The following is a 21,094-nucleotide window of genomic DNA, read 5'->3' as shown; positions in this document are numbered from 1 at the left end:
GTGCGTAAAAGGTAACCTTCCAGACGCCGGCTCGGGCAGCGCACCTGCAACCGCACACGGGCGACTCTCCCTATAGCGCCGTGCGGGAGCTGGACGAGAAGGAGCGCTGGGTGGAGCGTGCCACCATCGTCACCAAACAAGACCATGAGGAGTACATGACCATCGCTGCTGACATCATCAACGAGATCATTTCCAGTCTACCGATCGGGTATGTGATCAATTACTGCAGGTGGGAGTGTCATGATGCGGTGGTATGTGCACTGTAAGTTAGTACTACCAGTAGATTACAGGTTCAATCCCATTAGCAGTGCTAGTAGTGCCCGTATATGGGGAGGCATTCATCAGTCTTGCTGCATCACGTTTATCATGGCATCCATAGTTCCTGGTACTTCATGGAATATTACATTCCTCTAGTCCTCCCACCTTGTGTCAGCCTAATAAAGTAAAGAGAGAATGTTGCCTAGAATGAAGATACTGCACATATACTGTAAAAGTAGATATTTTTGCGCGACTAATTTTTCGCGCTTGGCCTGGTAAGAAGAGTTTCGCGTGTTTTTATTTCCGCGGAATCAAGACATCACGCACAGGAATGTATAGCAAGCAAAAATATTCGCGTGCTTTTATTTTCGCGCTAGTATCTGGTTGCGCGAAACACGCGAAAATTTCCACTTTTACAGTATTGTCTTTGCCAATTTGCTTAGAATTAAAAGGTGCCTCTAGACAAGGACTTTGTTTTTGGTACATGTATGCAATGTATCACTGAACTATTTAAATTGTAATACCAGGTCCATTAAAAGGGGTGCAACTTTTACGTGTGTAATCTGTGGCGGGGTTGACGCTCTGAAACTACATCACTTCTTGGAATACATTGTAGGTAAAGCGATATATGGCTGGCCCCTGCATATGCCCAGTGGCAATCACCTTGGTGCATACATGGGGCCGATGCTTTACTATTATCGAAACAGTGGACCCAATAATTCATGAACAGTAAGCATTGAATGTATGTGTACCTTTGAAACACATAAGCAGACAAGTCATAAACAAAATTTGTACGCTCCATCAATCCCATAATTGTTATTCATCATTTGTTGTATTTGTCTTCACACAAATCACAGCCATGCTGTAGATATTTCAGTGGCATGCGTTTTTGAGACAAAAAGAAAAAAATACATCAGATAAACAAAAGTTTCAGTAGGCCTAGAGGTCTCCTTTAAGTGACTTTCTGGAACCACATACAAACCAAAGCCTTCCTCAACCTAGACTGTGGTAATGACTTACATGTGTCTCACAGTGAATGTAATAGGAGAAGGACTACATGCAGAGATGCTGTCAGTCATAGACACACAGCAGCAGCATTGGAAAAATGTGTGCAGACCCAATTTTGTGTGTTACCGTGGTAACTCCATGTGCCATGGAAGTGAAGGGAAGAATTCTGTCTATTGCTCTAATTGACCTACTCTGTGCCAATGAATCAAGTGTGTACAAATTTCACACAGACACACACCTATGGACATTCAATTAATGTGGTACACAGAAGGTTAAGGGATAGTGAAGGTAGCCAGTGTCTGCCAAATACTGTAAACGTGGATATTTTCGCGCGACTAATTTTTTTTTGCGCTCGGCCGGGTAAGAAGAGATTCGCGGGTTTTTAATTCAGCGGAATCAAGACATTGACCACTGGAACAAATAGCATCCAAAAATATTTTGTGTGCTTTTATTTTCACGCTAGTATCTGGTTGCGCGAAATGTGCAACAATTTCAACACCGCGAAAATTTCCACTTTTACAGCAGGCCTACCCCTTTATCATTTTCAGAACATGTATCATCAAGTAAAAAACCGAATGTTACGTCCAATATTCCGTCGAATATTTACCAGCATAATTATTCTACATGTATTTTTTTATCATTTCGTTACTGTCTTCTTCCCGCTGTGAAGGTTAAACTTCTGGTTGTTTATGCCAAGTAGAGTAGTATAAAACAATCTGCCATTGGGATAAGAACATGGTCAGAGGAAATCATTCATTGATGATGTTGTTTATCAGTTATCATTCGTTTTCTTCCTATGACCCTGTCTTTCTGTGAGCATCAAAGGTCATTTGGTACTCAGAGAACTCACCTGCCTGTTTGGCTGGGTTTGCTGACCTTACCACACCAGTTGAAAGAAGTCACTCTCTCCCACAGTCCAATGTCTACTCTCTTAGTAGGACTTCAGACTTCTATCTCAGTTTCAATGTATCATTGGAGTGTGGCCCACAGTTTTCAAACTCATAACTTGTAACTCGTACAGAGCTGCCAACTAGTACTGATTTTCAGTCATTTCTACTGAAATTGGACAAGAATACTGAAGGGTACAAGCAAATTACTGATTTTAGAAATCATTGTCTGTAATAAATTCTATAACACTGTTAAGGATTACTGATTTTCACTCAAAAAAGGTGCAAATTACTGATTTTCAGCCATCAGAGTACTGAAAGGCTTTTACAAAAGTTGGCAGCTCTGCCGTAAGGGAAACTTTGCTCCTCCCCCCCCCCCCCCCGAAAATAAAAACAAAAACAAAAACAAAACAACTAAACTTAATCGAGATTAGGTAGTGCAAGCAGTGAGCATTGGACATCTGAAAGTGTTAGCACCATTAGTCAAGTAGTGACAGGAATGTGATCATATTAATACCAGAGAATTAGTCAATATTACTTCAAAATAAATTTCTAAGGCATTTACATAGTTTCCAATGCTTCTTTAACCATGATATTATGGAGTTTACTTGTAGTATGAGAGCCTCAATGAGAGACAGTACAACAATTGTTTCAGTTGGATTTTTTTTTCATGGTGGTATTATGTAATAGTGATAGGTGAGTTTGTTTTGTAAATGACTGAATTAAGTATGACTGTGGTACCATTGTCTGTCTTGAACTTCAGTGTAACTATTTGCATATCAGATAAATCTTTAGGAAATCTTATTTTGAGTGGTTAAAGAATGATGAACATCATCCACTCTTCTTCACACCTCATGCAGCTTTTCACAAGAGACACATCATACAATATACAGTTCCTCATACAACTGTATTAAAGGGGATGGCTAGTAACTGATCATTAGGAATCAGTGGGAATGCTGGGGGATGATTGTTCCAGTTCTTGTGGGATTCATGTAAGAGTATATCTACCGTTGTGTAAAAATTATTTGCTTCAGAATGGACTCATACTCAATTAATGTGCAGTTTAATGTTTCCAGGTTAGCATGCCTGTACAGTGATGGGGCATTAGACTGCACATTACTTGAATATGAGACCGTTTTGAAGCAAGTAATTTTCACACAACAATAGAAATCTGATGTACTCTTAAATGAATCCCACAAGAATTGGAACAATCATCCCCCAACATTCCCACTGATTCCTAATGATCAGTTACTAGCCATCCCCTTTAAGGTTCACATCATTTCTTAGTCACAACTTTATTCTTGCGACTGCAAGTTTTCAAAAGCTACAAAAGTCTAGAGTTTAATCATGTGATTATAATGCTGCAAGGGAAATGAGTTGGAATCTCTTTTCTGAGTGTATAATAGAGCACATAGAAACGATGTGTGTCTGGTGCAGTAGACTAATTCTGTGTCTTTTTTATCTTTATTTTTTTCATTTCCTTTCTTTTCCAAAAGCGGTAATACTACTTCGGCTGAATCGTGTTCACCAAACCCTCTCAAAGTGGAGGGTATTCTCGAAGTTCCCAAGGAGTTCGCCGACCCGGTGCCCGCGCAGGGCCTTGGCCAGGGGTCAGATAGGGACCAGACCTCCGCCCCTACCCCCGAGGGCGGGGACTCGCCGCAGCCCCCCGTCGCCATGGACGACAGCGTGTCGCCCTCGCCTCCGCCACCGGAGCCGGTCCGCAAGAACATCTACGAGCTTAGCGACGAGGACATGGCAAACATGAATCCATTTCAATGTGAGCATTAGCTATGTCATTGCGTGTGAGATTGTAGAACCTTCATAAGAAGACAGAGAAGAGAATAGCTTGTTTACACTGTATTACAATTTAAAGGCACCATTTAAGGGTAAAATATAGTTTCCAAATGCATGCAGAAACTGCCAATTTTTGCTCTAGAATAGACACATGAGCATAAGAATTTGTATGAAATAATGCTATGAGAACATGATTTCAATTGGGTAACAACAGAAATGCAAAATATCAGCCAAAAAGTTACGCCGGAAGTATTGCAGTCTCAGAACATGTCATATCGTGGATTGCTATGTAATGTTTACGACATGATGGTACATAGAGTTATGGTTTGGACATGGTACAGGAATTTGTAATAATTGTGCAGCAAAGTTTCCAGTTTAAAATAATGTAATTTGTCACATGAAATGAAATGAAATGTAAATTAAGCAATAATGCTATTAAATGTAAGTATCTCCTTGTTTGATTTGGAGAGGACATCTTTTGAATTGGTACTGCATGTTTGACCATTTGGATTTGCTTAGTTATCATTCACTTTGATGTCAAGATTTGAAGTGGGGTGAGGTAAACAGGTATTAATGTTTTAGGCCATGGTGAATACACAGAAATAGAGTTCTCCAAAGTACTGCATTTTTTTTATGCCAATCATTTCTTGATAAGACCAGGGATTTCACTGAATGCTTTTTGAGCATGTGATGCATATTATAAAACATGATATATTCGCGGCATGAAAATTTCCCGAATTGGAGCCGACGGCCTTTCTCCCAGCATGAAATTTTCGCGAATTGCCACTGGCATCCAATGTATATTGTGTAGGCGAGAACTTTCGCGTGCATTTTAATTTCGTGAATGTTGGCGCTCGCAAAATTTGTGAAATTGAAATGCACGCGAACATTCCTCGTTTTACAGTACTCAAGATGCATGGCTACACTTCCTAGGAGGCAAATACCTTTATGTGTCTTTATTTTCCTTGTTCCCCGTCCCATTACAGCAAAGAAGGGCATGCAGAACTCACCGCCCATCAGGAGGAGGTCGCCAGCACGAACCAATCAGAACGAGAACAGAGACGACTTCAACTACGAGGAAATCAAGGACCCGTTCGGCACCTCCGCCAAGATGGCCAACTCCCCCAAGGCAAAGTGAGTCTCTGCTTCCAAAAGACCAGTATGTGCAGCAGTGTGTGTTATAGAATGGGTAGCGAGAATCCTGCCATCTCATATTGGTCGAGAGCTATGTGTTGATGTTTTACTGGCCGCATGCTGAGTCACAGTGGTAAACATATTATCGCGCACTTGTAGCAAGGGTACGTGCTCTTGTAGCAAGGGTTTGTACCCTAAGCAAGCGTTTGCGCTCTCAGTGCGAGACGCCTACTGACTAAAAATCATGCATCCAGTAAGTACTGGATGCGTGGTTTTGAAGCACTGGATGCATGATTTTCGGGCTCTCGTCTATGGCAAGCCAAACGGAAATGCATCCAGTAAGTTTGCCATTGGGTAACATGACAGAGAAAATGGATTTTTGGCAAGAAAATTACCCATTCTATAACACAGATGATGCACATATCTTTTCGTGCGTCAGTCAGTGTATGCAGTAACTATACAGGGATGCCAGTTTTCCGTCAATAGCCGGAATTCCGGCTTTTTCATATTTTGGTGTCCAATTTCCGGCTTCGTGATATTATTTCCGTCTGTGTGGGAAAGCCGGAAAACACGAGAAAGAAAGAAAGAAAGAAAGAAAGAAAAACGAAAAAATATGATCATCTAAACTTACGGGACATTCACTTTCACGATTTCCGTAGTATGTTTGGCATATACTTGGGCATGAGAATATCACAAAACGACTGTCATGCAAAACTAGCGCGATGTTGCTGCTGCTAGCTGGGACTTGCAACACGTGCGATGATAGCGATCGAACAGTGTGTGGTGTTTCGATGCGATGTACTATGTGCGGTCGCGGCCGCGGTGCATGAATCATACTGCGCTCTCGCTATAGCTACAGCGCTGAGACGGTGTGGTGAGTCGATTGAGTCAGCTGAACGAAGCAAAACTACGCTTTTACGGCACTAGGACTTTTTTATTTTTGCTACAAATTCCTTTTTTTTTCTAGAATACGACCACATTATTGTCTGGAAAGCGTTTTATACCAGCACGTGCGATCGAACAACGTGTGGTGTTTCTAGGCGATGTACGTACTATATGTGCGGTGCATGGATCATGCTGCGCTCTCGCTGTAGCTACAGCGCTGAGAGAGTATGGTGAGTCGATCGAGTCAGCTGAACGAAGCAAAACTACAGAGTTTACGGCACTAGGACTTCTTTATTTTTGCTACAAATTCATTTCTCTGGATTAGATTTGAGGGAAGAAGAGCCCTCAGAAATGCTCAGATTGCACCAGAGAGCATCTAAGAACCCCAGAGCTTCCAGGGCCCTTGAGCGTGCCCTGGACCCCGGCCGAAGGTACTTCACGCTTCACGCTCGTGATGTGCGCGAATCAATTTCGTTCACAAAAAAAATTTCCAGCCCAAGAGCAATTTGCCACCGGCATCCCTGAACTATAGAATTTAGCCTAAATCCAGTTGTCTTCACCTCGTGGTTTATGCATTCCATAGTTACCTTATGCACACAATTCCAAATGATGCACTCAGACCTGTGCGTCATGTGTATACTTTCTCTGAACTGTGATGGGTCTTTGTGCATGAGCTAGTGGTGTTTGTGTGGTCCTTCAAGTGCTCCAGTTAATGTGCCTTGAGATCAGGCATGATATTCTGCAGAGTTAAAGGCAGCCGATCGTCATCCCTAATGGTACGTAAACTCCAAACGACCGAAGTTTGTGCATGCAATTGCGCAATGCCAGACTCGGTGCTATATCCATGTGCTGCCACTGAGACACGTGTGTGTATGTGCGTGTGTGTGTGTACGCATCATACACAAACATTGTGACCGCGAGCTGCGGTGATTGGAGGAGAGAGGCCAGAAGACGCGTGGCTCTTTTGGCCTCTCTTCATGCGCATGCGCACTGAGAGTGTGCGTCCATTCGGAAGCTCTCGTGGCTCGCTCGGACAGCCATTTTGGGTCAGGAGATTTGTAGCACAGAACTCTTGTAGTCTGGAGTGTTGTTTGCTGACCCATTGAGCCTGCGCTATTCTCATTCAGGGTCACTACATTTGATACAGAATGGGGGAGGCAGCGTGTTGCGTTCGTCTCCGTGCCGCACAAACCACTCGCCACGATTGAGTGCCTTTAAATCCAATTTCAAACTTGTTTTCTCTCCAGTCTATACCCATTTTGCTTTTTCCATGTATCAAAATCACCTGAAAATGTGGATTTCCCACTTTTTTCAACACATCTCAATATCATCCCTGCTTGAGATCCTGATAAAGTCACCATGTTCAAACTGGTTTTGTTTTCTGGCTGATGCCTTGTTCTCAAAATGTAGGCCGGGGTACTGTTCGGGGATTGCCAACAAAATATGCCTCAATTCCTGTGAATTTGTGGGAAAAAAAGAAAATAGGCTTCCTTTGAACTGATACACAGATTTATATTTTTGTGATGCAGATACAATATTGCTTTTTTTCATAAGGACATTTTTATATCTTGTTTAAGGAGTACTTAACTAACACTGAATAGGTAAAATTCGATTGAATTTGGAAAGAAACCCTGCCCCCCCCCCATAAAAAAAAGAAAAAGAGAGAGAGATTAAATGATCATCTCAACTGCTAATCTTCTTACTTGGGCAGAAGGTTATGTTGAATAAATTGAATATGTTTTTTTTATGTCTCTATACAAATATAATGTCTCTACACAAATATAAAGCATATATCTGATGTTGGGAATTTTGATTGTCTGTAGAGATGCATGTAACACACTGGTAGCTTCATGATATGTCTTGAAGATCTCCTACATTTTCATTGCAACTGTTACAGGGGAACCTCCTAACAAGGACCCCAAAACCATGGCAATTACCTTGTTGTATCAGATTTCTCACTATATCAGGGTACAAAACAGAGAAATATAATGACTTTGGACCTGCAAAATCAACTTTTTATAAGAGGGTTTTGTTCTATATCCAGAGCTCCCAACCATTCTAAATTTGGAGGAAAGAATCTGAATTTTGGCAATTCCCAACTCAGGTATTTCAGTAGGATTTTCCTATTTTCCTTGATGATTTTACCACACACTCCTATGGAAACTTTCTTTCTTTCCTACTTTTGAGCCAAATCATCCCTATTTTCAGTTTTAAAGGTTAGCAGGTCTGTATATCCGACATCCATATGATGAGGTTCCACTTTATATTCATTGTCTTTGCTCTCTCCGGTGTCACAGATCACGCTCGCCGAGGAAGCGGTCTCCCAAGAAGGCCACACCCACCAAGAAGCCGGCCGAGGATACGGCCCCGGCAGAAGAGAAGTTGGACGGAGAGAAACTGAACGGAGAGATCTCCCCTCCGTCTCCCGAGGACGTGGTGCTGCGGCCGGAGACGAACGGAGCCCACGAGGATGGGGAGGGCCCCAAGGAGGATGAGGGAGGTGTGCATTTGCTGTCGACGGGAGATGGAGACAGCGGCGTCGCCAGCGCCGAAGAGAGGCAGCCGGACGACGTCCTCGCCGTCAACGGAGAACCCACCCAAGCCTTTGATGCTCAAGGTATACAGTCCACCTCTCACTTCTCTTCCATGCTGAACCCCCGTCCATCACCTCCTGGAAGTTTGACCTGCCCCAACCATATCATGATGTTCTGTTTCAAATGAAAGAGAATTTTACAAACATATATCTTTCACTTGCAACATGAACAAAATTAATGGTATGTGGTATTGCTTGCTTGCTTGAGTTGATATAACACAAAAAAATATCACATACGTTCTTTTCTTTCAATTATACTATTTGCATGAAGTGTCATTTTGTACAATTTATGGAGATGACTGGTATGGGAACAGAATAGACAGTTTACATTGTTATCTTTGCAAGTGCAAAAATGTGTTTGTGAAATCCTCTTTCATTTCAAACAGAACAGTATTCTTGTTCTTCAAGGGTTCTAGGAACAGTACCCCCTGGAAAACCACCCTCCGGATAACTACCACCCGGATAATTACCCCCCAGGACAATTCCCCCCTAGGGCAACTACCCCCCGGACAACTACCCTCCAAGGGCAATTACCCTCCAGGGTAATTACCCCCTAGGACAACTACCCCCCGGACAACTACCCTCCAAGGGCAATCACCCCCCAGGGCAATTCCCCCTTAGGAAAACTACCCCCTGGATAACTACCCCTCGGATAACTACCCCTGGATAACTACCCCCTCGGATAACTACCCCCTGGATAACTACCACCCGGATAACTACCTCCTGGATAACTACCCCCCGGAGAACTACCCCCTGGATAACTACCCCCCGGAGAACTACCCCCTGGGTAACTACCCCCCGGAGAACTACCCCCTGGGTAACTACCCCCAGGATAACTACCCCCCGGATAACTACCCCCCGGATAACTACCCCCCGGATAATTACCCCTCGGATAATTACCCCCCGGATAATTACCCCCCGGATAATCACCCCCCCCCCCCCCCCCCCGGATAATTACCCTCCGGATAACTACCCCCCCCCCCCCCCCGATAATTACCACCAGGATAATTATCCCCAGGTTAATTACCCCCTCCTCCGATAACTAGACCCCAGATAACTTCCACCCGATAACTACACCCTCCGATAACTTCCCGAGGATGATTACCCCGGATAAGCAAGCCTACAACTCCCCCTCCCCTATAACTATCAAGACGAAAATTACCCCAGGACAGTGCACCACGCCAATTACCCCCTGGGTAACTACCTCCCGGGTCATTGCCCCCCCCCCCCCCCCCCATCTTACCTTTAATAAAAAGAATATCATTACTACAGGAAACGAAGTTCTTTGTATTATTTGCCAGGAATCACGGAGATGCCATACTGATACATCATTTTATGAAAACAACATCTTAAAGATTTACGATTTGTATCGTTTGCACTTAGGACAATTTATGTAAAAGCTTAATTTCTCCCTCTGTATTTTGACTCTATGTTCATAAAAAACGAAGCTGTCCCTTCATATCCTACCCGGTAATCCAGTAAATGTCAATGCCTTTAACCAAACTATTTTCGCTAAATCTGTATTTTCTTTTACTGTTCCGAAATTTCGGATTTCTCTTGATAGTATAGTATAAAAGAAGTTTTAAGTTTGAATGCCTTTACCATTGAACTAAAGACATTTTGAAGAAATGTTACACTTCAGAATGAGTTAAACTTTTTGCAATATTTTTTAACCACAATTGTCTATCGTTTACCACAACTCCATGTAACACTTCTTTATTTTGAGGAGCTTATATCTCATGCCTCACGTGCCCTGGTTTTGACCCATCATCTTCCTCTTCCCTCTCGCTTTTCTCTGTCCACTGTGAAGGTAGTCTATTCCTGTCATTCATAACTCACCTTTCCTCTTTCTCTCATTACAAGGGATTTATCTCGTGTGTGTTCATGTGCAGTGCACTCCCGTTAAAACGAAATGCTCAGGACCGGCAGTTTTTTGTTTTTTTTTCGTTTTAACGAAATTTCGTTGTAACCGAACAAATATAATATGCAATGTATAACGAAAAGAAGGAAACCACGCATAAAAAAATTTTGTTTGTTGAATCCTCATCATACGCTGGAAAGCTATGTGAAATGGGAGAATACCTTTTTAATTTCGTTTAAATATTACATTTTAAAAAGAGCATAAAGTTGTTTGTGTTGTCACACATGTGTAGAAAATGACGGTGTAGGATTTGGTTACAGTTCGCTATTCCAAAGGTTCTTTTCTTACTAAAGTACGTTACTCCGAAGACTCCTTATTCCGAAGTTTCGCCATTCCCGGGATTCCGATGGTTTGTTTATGTGAAGGTTCGCATTTCCGCAGAATCATCATTCCGAAAGTTCATAATCTAGATCAAAATAATATATTGTTCATTTTCCGAAGGTTCGTTGATCTGAAAATGAAATGAGGTTCGTCATTCTGAAGGTTTATAAATCAAAAAAAAAAAGAAAAAGGTTCACTAGTCAGAAAGTCCGTTGTTCCGAAGGCTTTTTCATCCGAAAATGAAATAAGGTTCGTTATTCCGAGGAAATTTTGTTAATGAAAAAAAAGATGAGAAAGGTTAGTTATTTCGAAGATTTATTTATCTTAAGACGATTATAAAGATTGCAATTCTTAAGTTTTGTTAGTGTACTCTCCTTTTTCCACCATGGATTAACGATACTTTTTGTAATGTTCCGATTAACGAACGTTTTGAATTCCTATCATTTTCGGACTAACGAACCGTATAAGAATAAGAATAAGGACCATATTTTATTATCGAATTAACGAACCTTTGGAATAACGCCAAAATGTGCTTAATAACAAACCCTCTTTCATTTCCGAACTAACGGACATTTAGTTGTATCAGAATCTGTGTGTTTTGTATTAAAGGACTTCGGAACAATGAAACAAACCTTATCTGAATTCAAATTATTTTATTACAACAACGCAAGTTCCCCTCGGAAACTGTGCGTGATACACGGAGTGAACATTTAATGATGCGTTCGCTCATGCAGAGACGCTTTAATAATGCTTGTTCCGCTACGCATTTTCGAATGCGATCCGCATTTCGTTATAACGGAGCGTATTTCTTTTGTTTTTCTTTGTCAGTGGCGCTCAGAAAAGACTTCGCGATAACGAACATTTTTAATAACCGTCTTCGTTATAAGCAAATTTTGTACCATAGACTTTAATGGCGATAATTTTGGGACCAGAAGTTTTGCTTCGTTATAACGAAATTTCGTTATAACCGTGTTCGTTGTAACGGGAGCAGTGGCGTATCTAGGGGAAACGGCGCCCGGGGCAAGCGCGAAAATTGCGCCCCTAATTTCTGAAAAAGTGTTCAACCCCAACCCCATCCCGGTAGGGACTTTAAACAAAGTCTACATGATATGCTTTTTTCAAGCACTTAAAAGGGGTCTTTTGAGGGTGATTTAAATGTAGCGAATTTTGGATAAATTTTGGCGAGCGAGCGCAGCGAGCGAGCCGAAAATTGTTGTATTTCAGCTTACAAAACATGGAATTCTTGCCATTTTTTGCTTATCAAATCTTACAATTCTAATCAAGATATAGTGACGGCCTTATAGATAACGATTTATACCAACAAACTGAGGATTTGAAAACAATACTCTAAATTAGTGCGCGCGAGTGAGCCGAAATTCGTATATTTCTGCGTCATAATCACGTTTTGTTCTTATCTCTCTTTATATATATATATAAATTTCGGCGAGCGAGCGTAGCGAGCGAGCCGAAAATTTTTGTAGTTCAGCTTACAAAACATGGAATTCTTGTCATTTTTTGCTTATTAAATCTTACAATTCTAATCAAGATATAGTGACGGCCTTAAAGATAACGATTTATACCAACAAACTGAGGACTTGAAAAAAATACTCTAAATTAGTGCGCGCGAGTGAGCCGAAATTTGTATATTTCTGCGTCATCATCACCTTTTGTTCTTATCTCTCTTTTACATATATATATATATATATATATATATATATAAATTTTGGCGAGCAAGCGCAGCGAGCGAGCCGAAAATTTTTGTATTTCAGCTTACAAAACATGGAATTTTTGTCATTTTTTGCTTATTAAATCTTACAATTCTAATCAAGATATAGTGACGACCTTATAGATAACGATTTATACCAACAAACTGAAGCCGAAATTTGTATATTTCCGCGTCATCATTGCGTTTTGTTCTTATCTTGTTTGATTTGGGAGTTTTTTGCGCCCCCCCCCCCCCCCCCCCCCCCCCCCCGTATGTTCGAAACCGTTGGCGCCTTTTGATCCAATTGGCGATCGCTTCAGAACAAAAGAAATTGCAGCCGCTGCTCAGTGAAACATTTTGCCTGCTAAATATTAAATGACATGTGTGAACACAATAGACATTGTCATTTTGTCCGCGTCATCATCAAGTTTTGTTCTTACCTTCTTTTTTATATATATTTGGCGAGCGAGGGCAGCGAGCGCGCCGAAAATTTTTGTATTTCAGCTTACGGAACATGGAATTCTTGTGTGAACACAATAAACATTGTCATATTGTCCGCGTCATCATCATGTTTTGTTTTTATCTTGTTTGATTTGGTTTTCTGCCCCCCCACTATTCTCCCTCCCCCCCCCCCCCCCCCTTTCCGGGCGAGTTTTTTTTTTCTTCTTCTTCTTCTTCTTCTTCTTCTTTCTTTTCTTCTTCTTCTTCTTCGTTTTTTTTTTCTTCTTTTCTTCGCTTTTTTTTCGTTTTTTGCGCCCCCAAGGAGTGGCGCCCGGGGCACGTGCCCCCCTTGCCCCCCCCCCTAGATACGCCACTGAACGGGAGTGCACTGTATCTTTATTTGTGTACTTCGTCTCTGTCTTAATTTGCTTTCTTTGCATTGTTTCATCAATTTTGTAACTATTTTACTGTTATACCGTTAACGCTCATTTCAGAATTGCCCTACTGCATTATTGGGCATATTAACAACTAGTATATCAAGGATGTGGGAAGAGATTGTCACCTCCTTGGTATGATCACTGCAGAACATTACCTCCCTTGACAATTACTCCTTATTAAAATTAGGCTCCAAACAATCACCCCTCTTACAATAACTCTCCCCCAGAAAATTACGTCTCTCATTGTTATTTTCGAACACATTAGCTATTTGAATTGAAAAAAAAAACCCAACATTTTTTCATATCGTCTGGTTTTGGTCGAGACCTAACTTCAGGTTTTAAACATCTTTTGGGTGAGATAATTAGAAACCCCTTACGAAATATTAAAGAGCATGTTATTCCAAGAAGGATTCAATTTTTTGAGAAAAAAAAATACTCTTGAAATGGCCGGGATAAAACAGAGCAGCCCTATAATGTAAAAAGGATTCTGTCAACTACAACTCTCCCTAGATCTATTCAAAAAGAGGGTGCAGGACAAAAGACTTCGTTAACAACTAGGGGTGTTTTGTAAAAAAAAAAAAATACCGTTAAACTCGTAATATTTTACTCTTTCTAATGAGACTAACTTATATTTGAACTGGATTTCCTCTTAAAGTGTCGAGAACATTTAATTTGAAAACTAGCACATTCTACTTGTATGTAAAACAAGCTGTAATTTTACTCTCATGACAGATTAGGGCACCTTTTGATAAAAGTTGCCAGTTATGACATCTTGTTAGTATCTAATAATTTCAATAAAACCATGGGTTCTGCTTGATTGATAAGCTCGAGTCACTGACTTGTTACCATGGACCTTCTTTGATCGACCTACAACGATTGGTAATTGTGTGGAACTGACAGCTTGTCAGGACTGATAACTTTCATAAAACCGTGCCCGGATCCTATCAGAAATTATGGCTTTATATCGAAGAGTCCCTCGCTAATGTTAAGGGAATATGAATTGCAGTGAAATCAACTCTCCTTTTCTTATGTTTATCGTCTATCATGTGTTATAACGGTAGAAAATAAATGACAAGCCAAAAGAGTGATGACAGTGTAAGAGAAAGGTGCATCTTCTGATATGGTGTTATGAACTTATGGAAAATATACGACGGGTGGTAACTTTCGGGGGGCGGGGAGGGAGGGTTGTCCAGTAGGTAAGTATCAGGAGGGGGCGGGGGGGGGGGGGGGGGTGGGTGGGTTCGGGGTATTGTTAATGGGGGGGGGTAGTAATCCGGGTGGTAGTTATCCTGGGGGTAGTTATCCGGGGAGTAATTATCCGGGTGGTAGTTATCCTGGGGGTAGTTATCCGGGGGTAGTTATCCGGGGGGTAGTTATCCGGGGGGTAGTTATCCGGGGGGTAGTTATCCGGGGGGTAGTTATCCGGGGGGTAGTTATCCGGGGGGTAGTTCTCCGGGGGGTAGTTACCCAGGGGGTAGTTCTCCGGGGGGTAGTTATCCAGGGGGTAGTTATCCGGGGGGTAGTTATCCAGGGGGTAGTTATCCGGGTGGTAGTTATCTGGGGGGTAGTTATCCGGGGGGTAGTCATCCAGGGGGTAGTTACCCAGGGGGTAGTTATCCGGGGGGTAGATGTCCTAGGGGTAATTGCCCTTGGGGGTAGTTGCCCTAGGAGGGTAGATGACCGGGTGGTAGTTTTCCTAGGGGGTAATGGCCCTGGAGGGTGATTGCCCTGGGAGGGTAGTTGTCCGGGGGGTAGTTGCCCTAAGGGGGAATAGACCTGGGGGGTAATTATCCGGGTGGTAGTTATCCGGAGGGTAGTTGCCCAGGGGGTAAGTGCCCGGATACGTCTTCAAGTAATGGAGATTTGATGTCCATTCACTTCATGTTGCTATATTCAGTTCACTCTCTGTATTTGATCATTCTGCATGCTTTCTGTGATATTTTGAGTACCAGTTATCTGGTGAAATGAGAGCAATGATACTGGAGCAGCACTCTGTGTAACTGTAAACTTGCTTTTAGATGTTCACTGTTTTATAGAGCTAATGCTCAGCAATAGCCCAAGATTCAAGATTCATCACAGATGTCTTTGTATAGAAAAAAGTCGCTTATTAATTTAATTGCATGGGTGACTGTCATTATAACAAGGTCCTCAGGACTGGCACATTTCATCATACCCAAACACATGAAGTTTTTAAAGATATATACACGGAGATGATAATTTTGGACCTGAATCTTCACTTTTTGTAAGTAAATTTCGTTCTAACTGTGTGCGCTTTCATTAGAGCACACTGTATCTGATTAGAGGTTTCAGTTATAATAGATGTAAACATTGATTACTGCTTGCAAATATATGACTTATATTCAGAGTGCACATTAAAGATTTTACTTCTCTCATCCTCATCCTCTCTCATCTTACAGGAGGTGTTCCCGCCGTCATTGATGATGATGAGTTCACACCAGGTGAAGGTGAGTTTCTTGCAACTGATTCTTTTTCATTGTGCATGACAGTGCCACTAGGGGGCGCTTGTGTGGTTCATGGTTTGCTCAGTGTGTGTTCTTGCAAGTAAACCTGGAGAAGGTTATGGGACTGCCAATGTTTGATGAAGTGTTTTATTTTTAGTTGGTTGATATTGGGTTATTTGATTTGGTAAACTGAGCAGTATTTACTCACGACGTAAAGAAGTGAAATTCGGTGTTGCGTTGTTCCTGAAAGGTATGTCATTTTGTGTGTGACTGATACTCACAATCCATTTTGGTTTAACAAGATGGAATTCAAGAGCATTCTGCCCCATTCTACCCCACATCATAGCAAGTTATGATAGGGTTGTCCTGCATTCAAGGAAAAGTTGGTCATATAATGGGACAATTTTTTTTGTGTGTCATTATTTTGAGTGAAAAAATATAGAGGAATCTATATTAGAATTTTGTTCCAGAATGTGTTCCGTCATGGATTTGTCATGACAGAATGTCCATTCCATTGGTATTTTGTCGTTCTTTTCATGTGTGACTATCATTCTCTATCTCTCGTGTTACTTAATTGAAAAGAAATCACAGAACTTTTATTTGATTTCCTTCAATATTAATGACCATTCTTTGACTGAAAAATGAAGAAAAGTGGTAAATAAACTTTTGATGTTAAACCATCCCCAAAATCAAGCATTTCATGCTGTCTACCTGTGGAAATATGCTTTATATGTAGACCTAGTAATCTATTCAAAGATGACTAGAGATTCTTTAGTTCTTAAAAAACAGATAATACTCTTTGCTGGCTTTTTTTTTTCAGCTGTATTCCTGTTACCTATTAAATCAACACAAATTCATTTTGTGTGTGAATTGCTATTCACACCTGCACAGATTTAAAGACTTATTACACAGAGGGTAAAGTTTCTCTGCATAAAAGATCAATCTGAAAGATTTGGTCAAGCCAGCTCCTGTTATGTAGGCCTTTTTACAAAGCATGACATTGATCGCTCTCACAGTAGATGTTGCAGTGCAATGGAACAGTATTGCAAGACTGTAAATCATGCAGCCTGCTATGAGGCGAGACACATTTTAAGTCCTGTCTTCACTAAGTCATTTCCCAAGTGGATTTCTCACTAAACCTTAAGGATTTTGTAGGGTGATCTGTTGATCCCATGAGAACCATTGTCTCAGTTACAGGAAAGTCTATTGTGCTTAAAATAAGAACAAAAAAGATTTAAGGTATTGCGTTGCATTCTCATTCACACTTACTTCATCCACACTGATCCGTCTAAAGTACGTAAGATTCATGATTCCATTGTTTTCTCTCCACATTTTTCTTTCTCCTGACCATGCTTCTGCGATTAATGTTCACTAACTCTTTCCATCCTTTCATCTCTACCTCAAACAATGTGTTAAATTGTGTCTTTTACTGCATGGATTATTTCTCCATCCTTTTTCACTTTTCTGCCTTTGACCTTTCCTATCTTTGACCTTTCACCCATGTCGATATTGATTGTCCACATAATCTATCGCCTGTGATGTTCTGTGTAACCGTTTGTGTTGTACATCCTTTTTTTTCCCTCCTATTTTTCCTAAACTATTGTTTCATTCTTTGCTCTCCATTTTCTTCACTGTCTTCCCATACATTTGTGACATATTCGCATTGTTCTCTCCTTGATCGATGTAATGACTGATGCTACATGCAACAACACCATCTACACACATCCATTATCATCCCAAATATCTATAAACCGTTATGACACAATCACTGTGAATCAATCAACGTTTATTCCAAATTTATGCTTGTGCAAACTCACCCCATCATCACTGTTTGACTCCTCCTTCCTACCCTGTTCCAACCCGTGATCCGTGACTCTATGTTTCACCCATTGTATTTTTTATTTCCAACACCTATTTTACACCTTACGTGTTTACCCCAAAAACGTACCGCCTCCGCTGCATAGAAATGGGCGGCGGCCACGGCGGTCTCACACGAGACATAAGCTTTGAGGAAATGGAATTCCGCTTGGCCGAAGAAGGTACGAAGGATCTATCGTTGTTTGAAAATCGTGATACAAGCGTAATTTGTGATGCTGTTAAACCATTCAAGATTTTTCCGTGTAATTCTCGGTCACAATTTGCTGTGTCATCTCCTGCACGGATGTCCACATAGCATGTTGCCATGGAAACTTGACGTTGAGCGGAATGACTCACTGTGCTCTGTGTAAATCACAGCACTCAACTTCACTCATTATGTTTTGTTTTCCGTCTGCTGTGAGTTTGAGAAGAAACTGCAACCTATAATTCAGCCCAGCTCTCCTGTATAGCGAAAGATCTTTAATAAATATAGACTTTTCTTGATATCGTTTTCCAAATTTCAGTTAGTTTGTGGATCCTTTGCTGACTGCCCGTAAAAGTGCAGGTTTTGCATGAAATTGATGCCTGTTAGTGAGGACATGAATGAACCTCAATAAGTATGTAAAAAAGTAGATCATGTGCAGATTTTGCTGTTGGTTCCATTTAGGTTGATGTGCATGGCTTTATAATGGCTCCCAAGTCCTGTATAAGCCATATATATTTTGCATGAATGATATTTCTCGAATTGGAACTTGAAAAGGAATTCTATGAATGGTTAAATTTGTGATGGAGAACTGAATTTGTGATGGTGAACAGAATGAGAAATCAGGATTTTCTCTGTTCAAGAGAAAACTTGGCAATTTCAACACCGTATGGAGATAATATTGCATTTCTATTTTGTGAGCCAAAGCTGTTACATTCAGGAATATCAGCCAAGATCTGAATTTCACAAAAAAATAAGGAAACTCCGCAGTATATGGCATGTGCAGCTAATGGAATGAAAGTTTATTTCCCACCTTGTCCTGATTAACCAGGGTCTACTGTATTGCACAATTTGCAAACCTCATTGGAGCTTTCCCCATTGCATCTATGAAATCCTCAATTGATGAGGTTTTTAATGTGGTAGGATCAGGATTTCACTTTCAATTTCTCCTTTCCCCTTCCCAAATGATTGTTTGTTATGCCGTAAAAGCTGTTAATCGGGAATACAGAAGGTTCCTTGAAGTTCCAAATATGAGGGTGATGTTTGCACGTCGAGGTATCACCATATCTTCATTCCTGCATGCGTTGAAATGTCTGTTGGTGTCCATTAAATAACACTCTCTTACACAAATCCCCCACAGTGCTTTTGTTACTGTTGTGGCCTACATGTATTGCATGAAAGAAAGAAACCAGTCGTCAACTCTGTTATAGTCATTTACAATGTTTGTATGTATTAATGCCAGTAGAGCGTTCACCTATTGGTCTTAGGGGGATTACATACTAGGTAGATAGTTAGTTTTGTAAATCATCCGGATTTGCTTGGAATTATCTGAATTTGAGTACCAAACTAGTATGTTTGAGATTTGCTTCAATTGCATGCTCAATTGTCATTTGTAAAGTTGAATGAATTCAATAATATTGGATTTCTCAATGTTTTGAAGGGACTGTACAGTACTGGTTGAGGTAGGAACTCATGTTTTGAACATTCCTAAGTGAAATAATGAAAAGCCTCTTATGAAATATGAAAGAGCATGTAATTTTAAGAAGGATTCAACGTTTATTTGATGAAAATTGGTTTTCAAATGGCTGAGATATCCAAAAAAGTGCTAATAATAAAAGGCGACATGCCACAACTTTATTAGGATCTCTTTGTTTCACCTTGTTTTTTGATATCTCAGCCATTTCAAAACCGATTTTCATCAAATAAACTTTTGATACCCCTTAGAACTGCATGCTCTTTGACATCTCATAGAGTGGTTTCTGAATATCTCGCCAAACGTTAAAAGCTAAATCTTGACCTCGACCGGAACTGTACACACCCTTTAAGTAAACAGTCAGTTACTTTAGAAAGAAGTTATTTTCTGGGTAAACAGACGAAAAAGCCAAACTTGTGTTAAGTGTCTGGATATGTCTGCCATATAAGCCTTTCGTTCTGTGTGTTGTTAACAGCCCATTATCTTCCCAAGATGTTTTCTCAAATGAGGGTCTTTTATGCTGAAAAGAAGTTAAATTGGTATGATAATGGTCTTTGATAGTTTGCCATTCCCATTAGTATTGTGCAGAGTGCTGAAAATCATTTTTCTTTGGGTTTTTATGAAATACTGGGTGTAAAAATCCTATTCACCTATACATAAATCGTTACCAAATTGACCTGTTTGACATAAAATTAGTAGGAATGGGTTATATCTTTCACATTACATCTTAGTCTTCATACAACATGGCAGTGATAACTTTATGGAATAGGGGTCACAGTTGCCAAATTATCATACAAAATGTTTTATAATATTGTATGCAAACCTATGGGAGTTGCATTTTAATGCTGTGTTTTGAGAGCTTGCACTCGCATACACGTACTAACTCCACTGACATTCAATTTGTATTTAATTTTCTTACGGGGAAAAAAAAAATCCCCTCAGAAATGAAATCCTCTAAAAAGTAAAAAAAAAACAAGAAAAAGAAAAACAAAACAAACCGAAGAGTCAATACCACTCAGTCACTTCTTATCTACATTTAAAAATAATTTTAGATAAGTTCCTGGATCATTCATTGCAATGTGTGATGTACCATTCAAATCTCATTTCTCAGTGGTAAGAAAGATCCACAAACTACAGACATCTACTAAGAACTCACAATTTTATGTGTGTAGTAGGTGCTTGTACCATCTGGCATAGGGAACCACAAATCATTAAGCTCCAAGTGTAAATATTATCATGGAATGTAGTGATGTCATAAAAGGTTTGTGCATGAGACAGTGGCTGGGTAGATTACCATTTTGAAAAAGCCATGTTTGCCCATAATAAACAGAGCTCCCTGTTGACTGCCATGAATGTCCAAAGTCCTACAAACAAGAACAGCTCCCTCTAGTGTTCACTTCTTACATATTACCATCTGTTGATAGGGTGGCACCAGCATAGTGTGCGTCTGCTATCAATTGGTTGCCTCATTCTAAGAGAGCTATGGGCAGGTGTTAAATTAGGTGGAGGCAATCTGTCAGTTTTCCCTCGCTTTCAAGGACGTTATTGATGTCTGCTGCGGAGCTGCGCTGTTTTATACTACAACCATCAGGTTTTAGGCGTTCCCACACGCAGAAAAATGTCGTTAGCGCTGACAATTGTTGCGTCTACGTGGACGACACATGTACTGGCTCTGTCAGTGATAGTTGTGTGCGTTGTTTTGATAAGACACT

The 21,094-nt window shown here is 40.7% G+C and overlaps 1 protein-coding gene across 1 annotated transcript in view; it reads left to right on the top strand.

Moving 5' to 3' along the window:
- LOC139735233 (uncharacterized) overlaps positions 1-21,094 on the top strand; it is a 52,421-nt gene that overhangs the window by 9,735 nt on the left and 21,592 nt on the right. The window contains exons 2-8 of the mRNA XM_071645987.1: positions 12-251; positions 3,594-3,933; positions 4,937-5,084; positions 8,267-8,586; positions 15,805-15,852; positions 17,814-17,888; positions 18,899-18,964. Coding sequence (XP_071502088.1) covers positions 12-251; positions 3,594-3,933; positions 4,937-5,084; positions 8,267-8,586; positions 15,805-15,852; positions 17,814-17,888; positions 18,899-18,964 — 1,237 coding nt within the window. The remainder of the gene's footprint in view (positions 1-11; positions 252-3,593; positions 3,934-4,936; positions 5,085-8,266; positions 8,587-15,804; positions 15,853-17,813; positions 17,889-18,898; positions 18,965-21,094) is intronic.

The sequence above is a fragment of the Diadema antillarum genome, unplaced genomic scaffold, assembly GCF_040938485.1.
Source record: "Diadema antillarum isolate AM-2024a unplaced genomic scaffold, OU_Dant_1.0 seq00000566_RagTag, whole genome shotgun sequence".
NCBI lineage: Eukaryota > Metazoa > Echinodermata > Echinoidea > Diadematoida > Diadematidae > Diadema > Diadema antillarum.
This window is presented reverse-complemented; position numbering and strand designations above follow the sequence as displayed.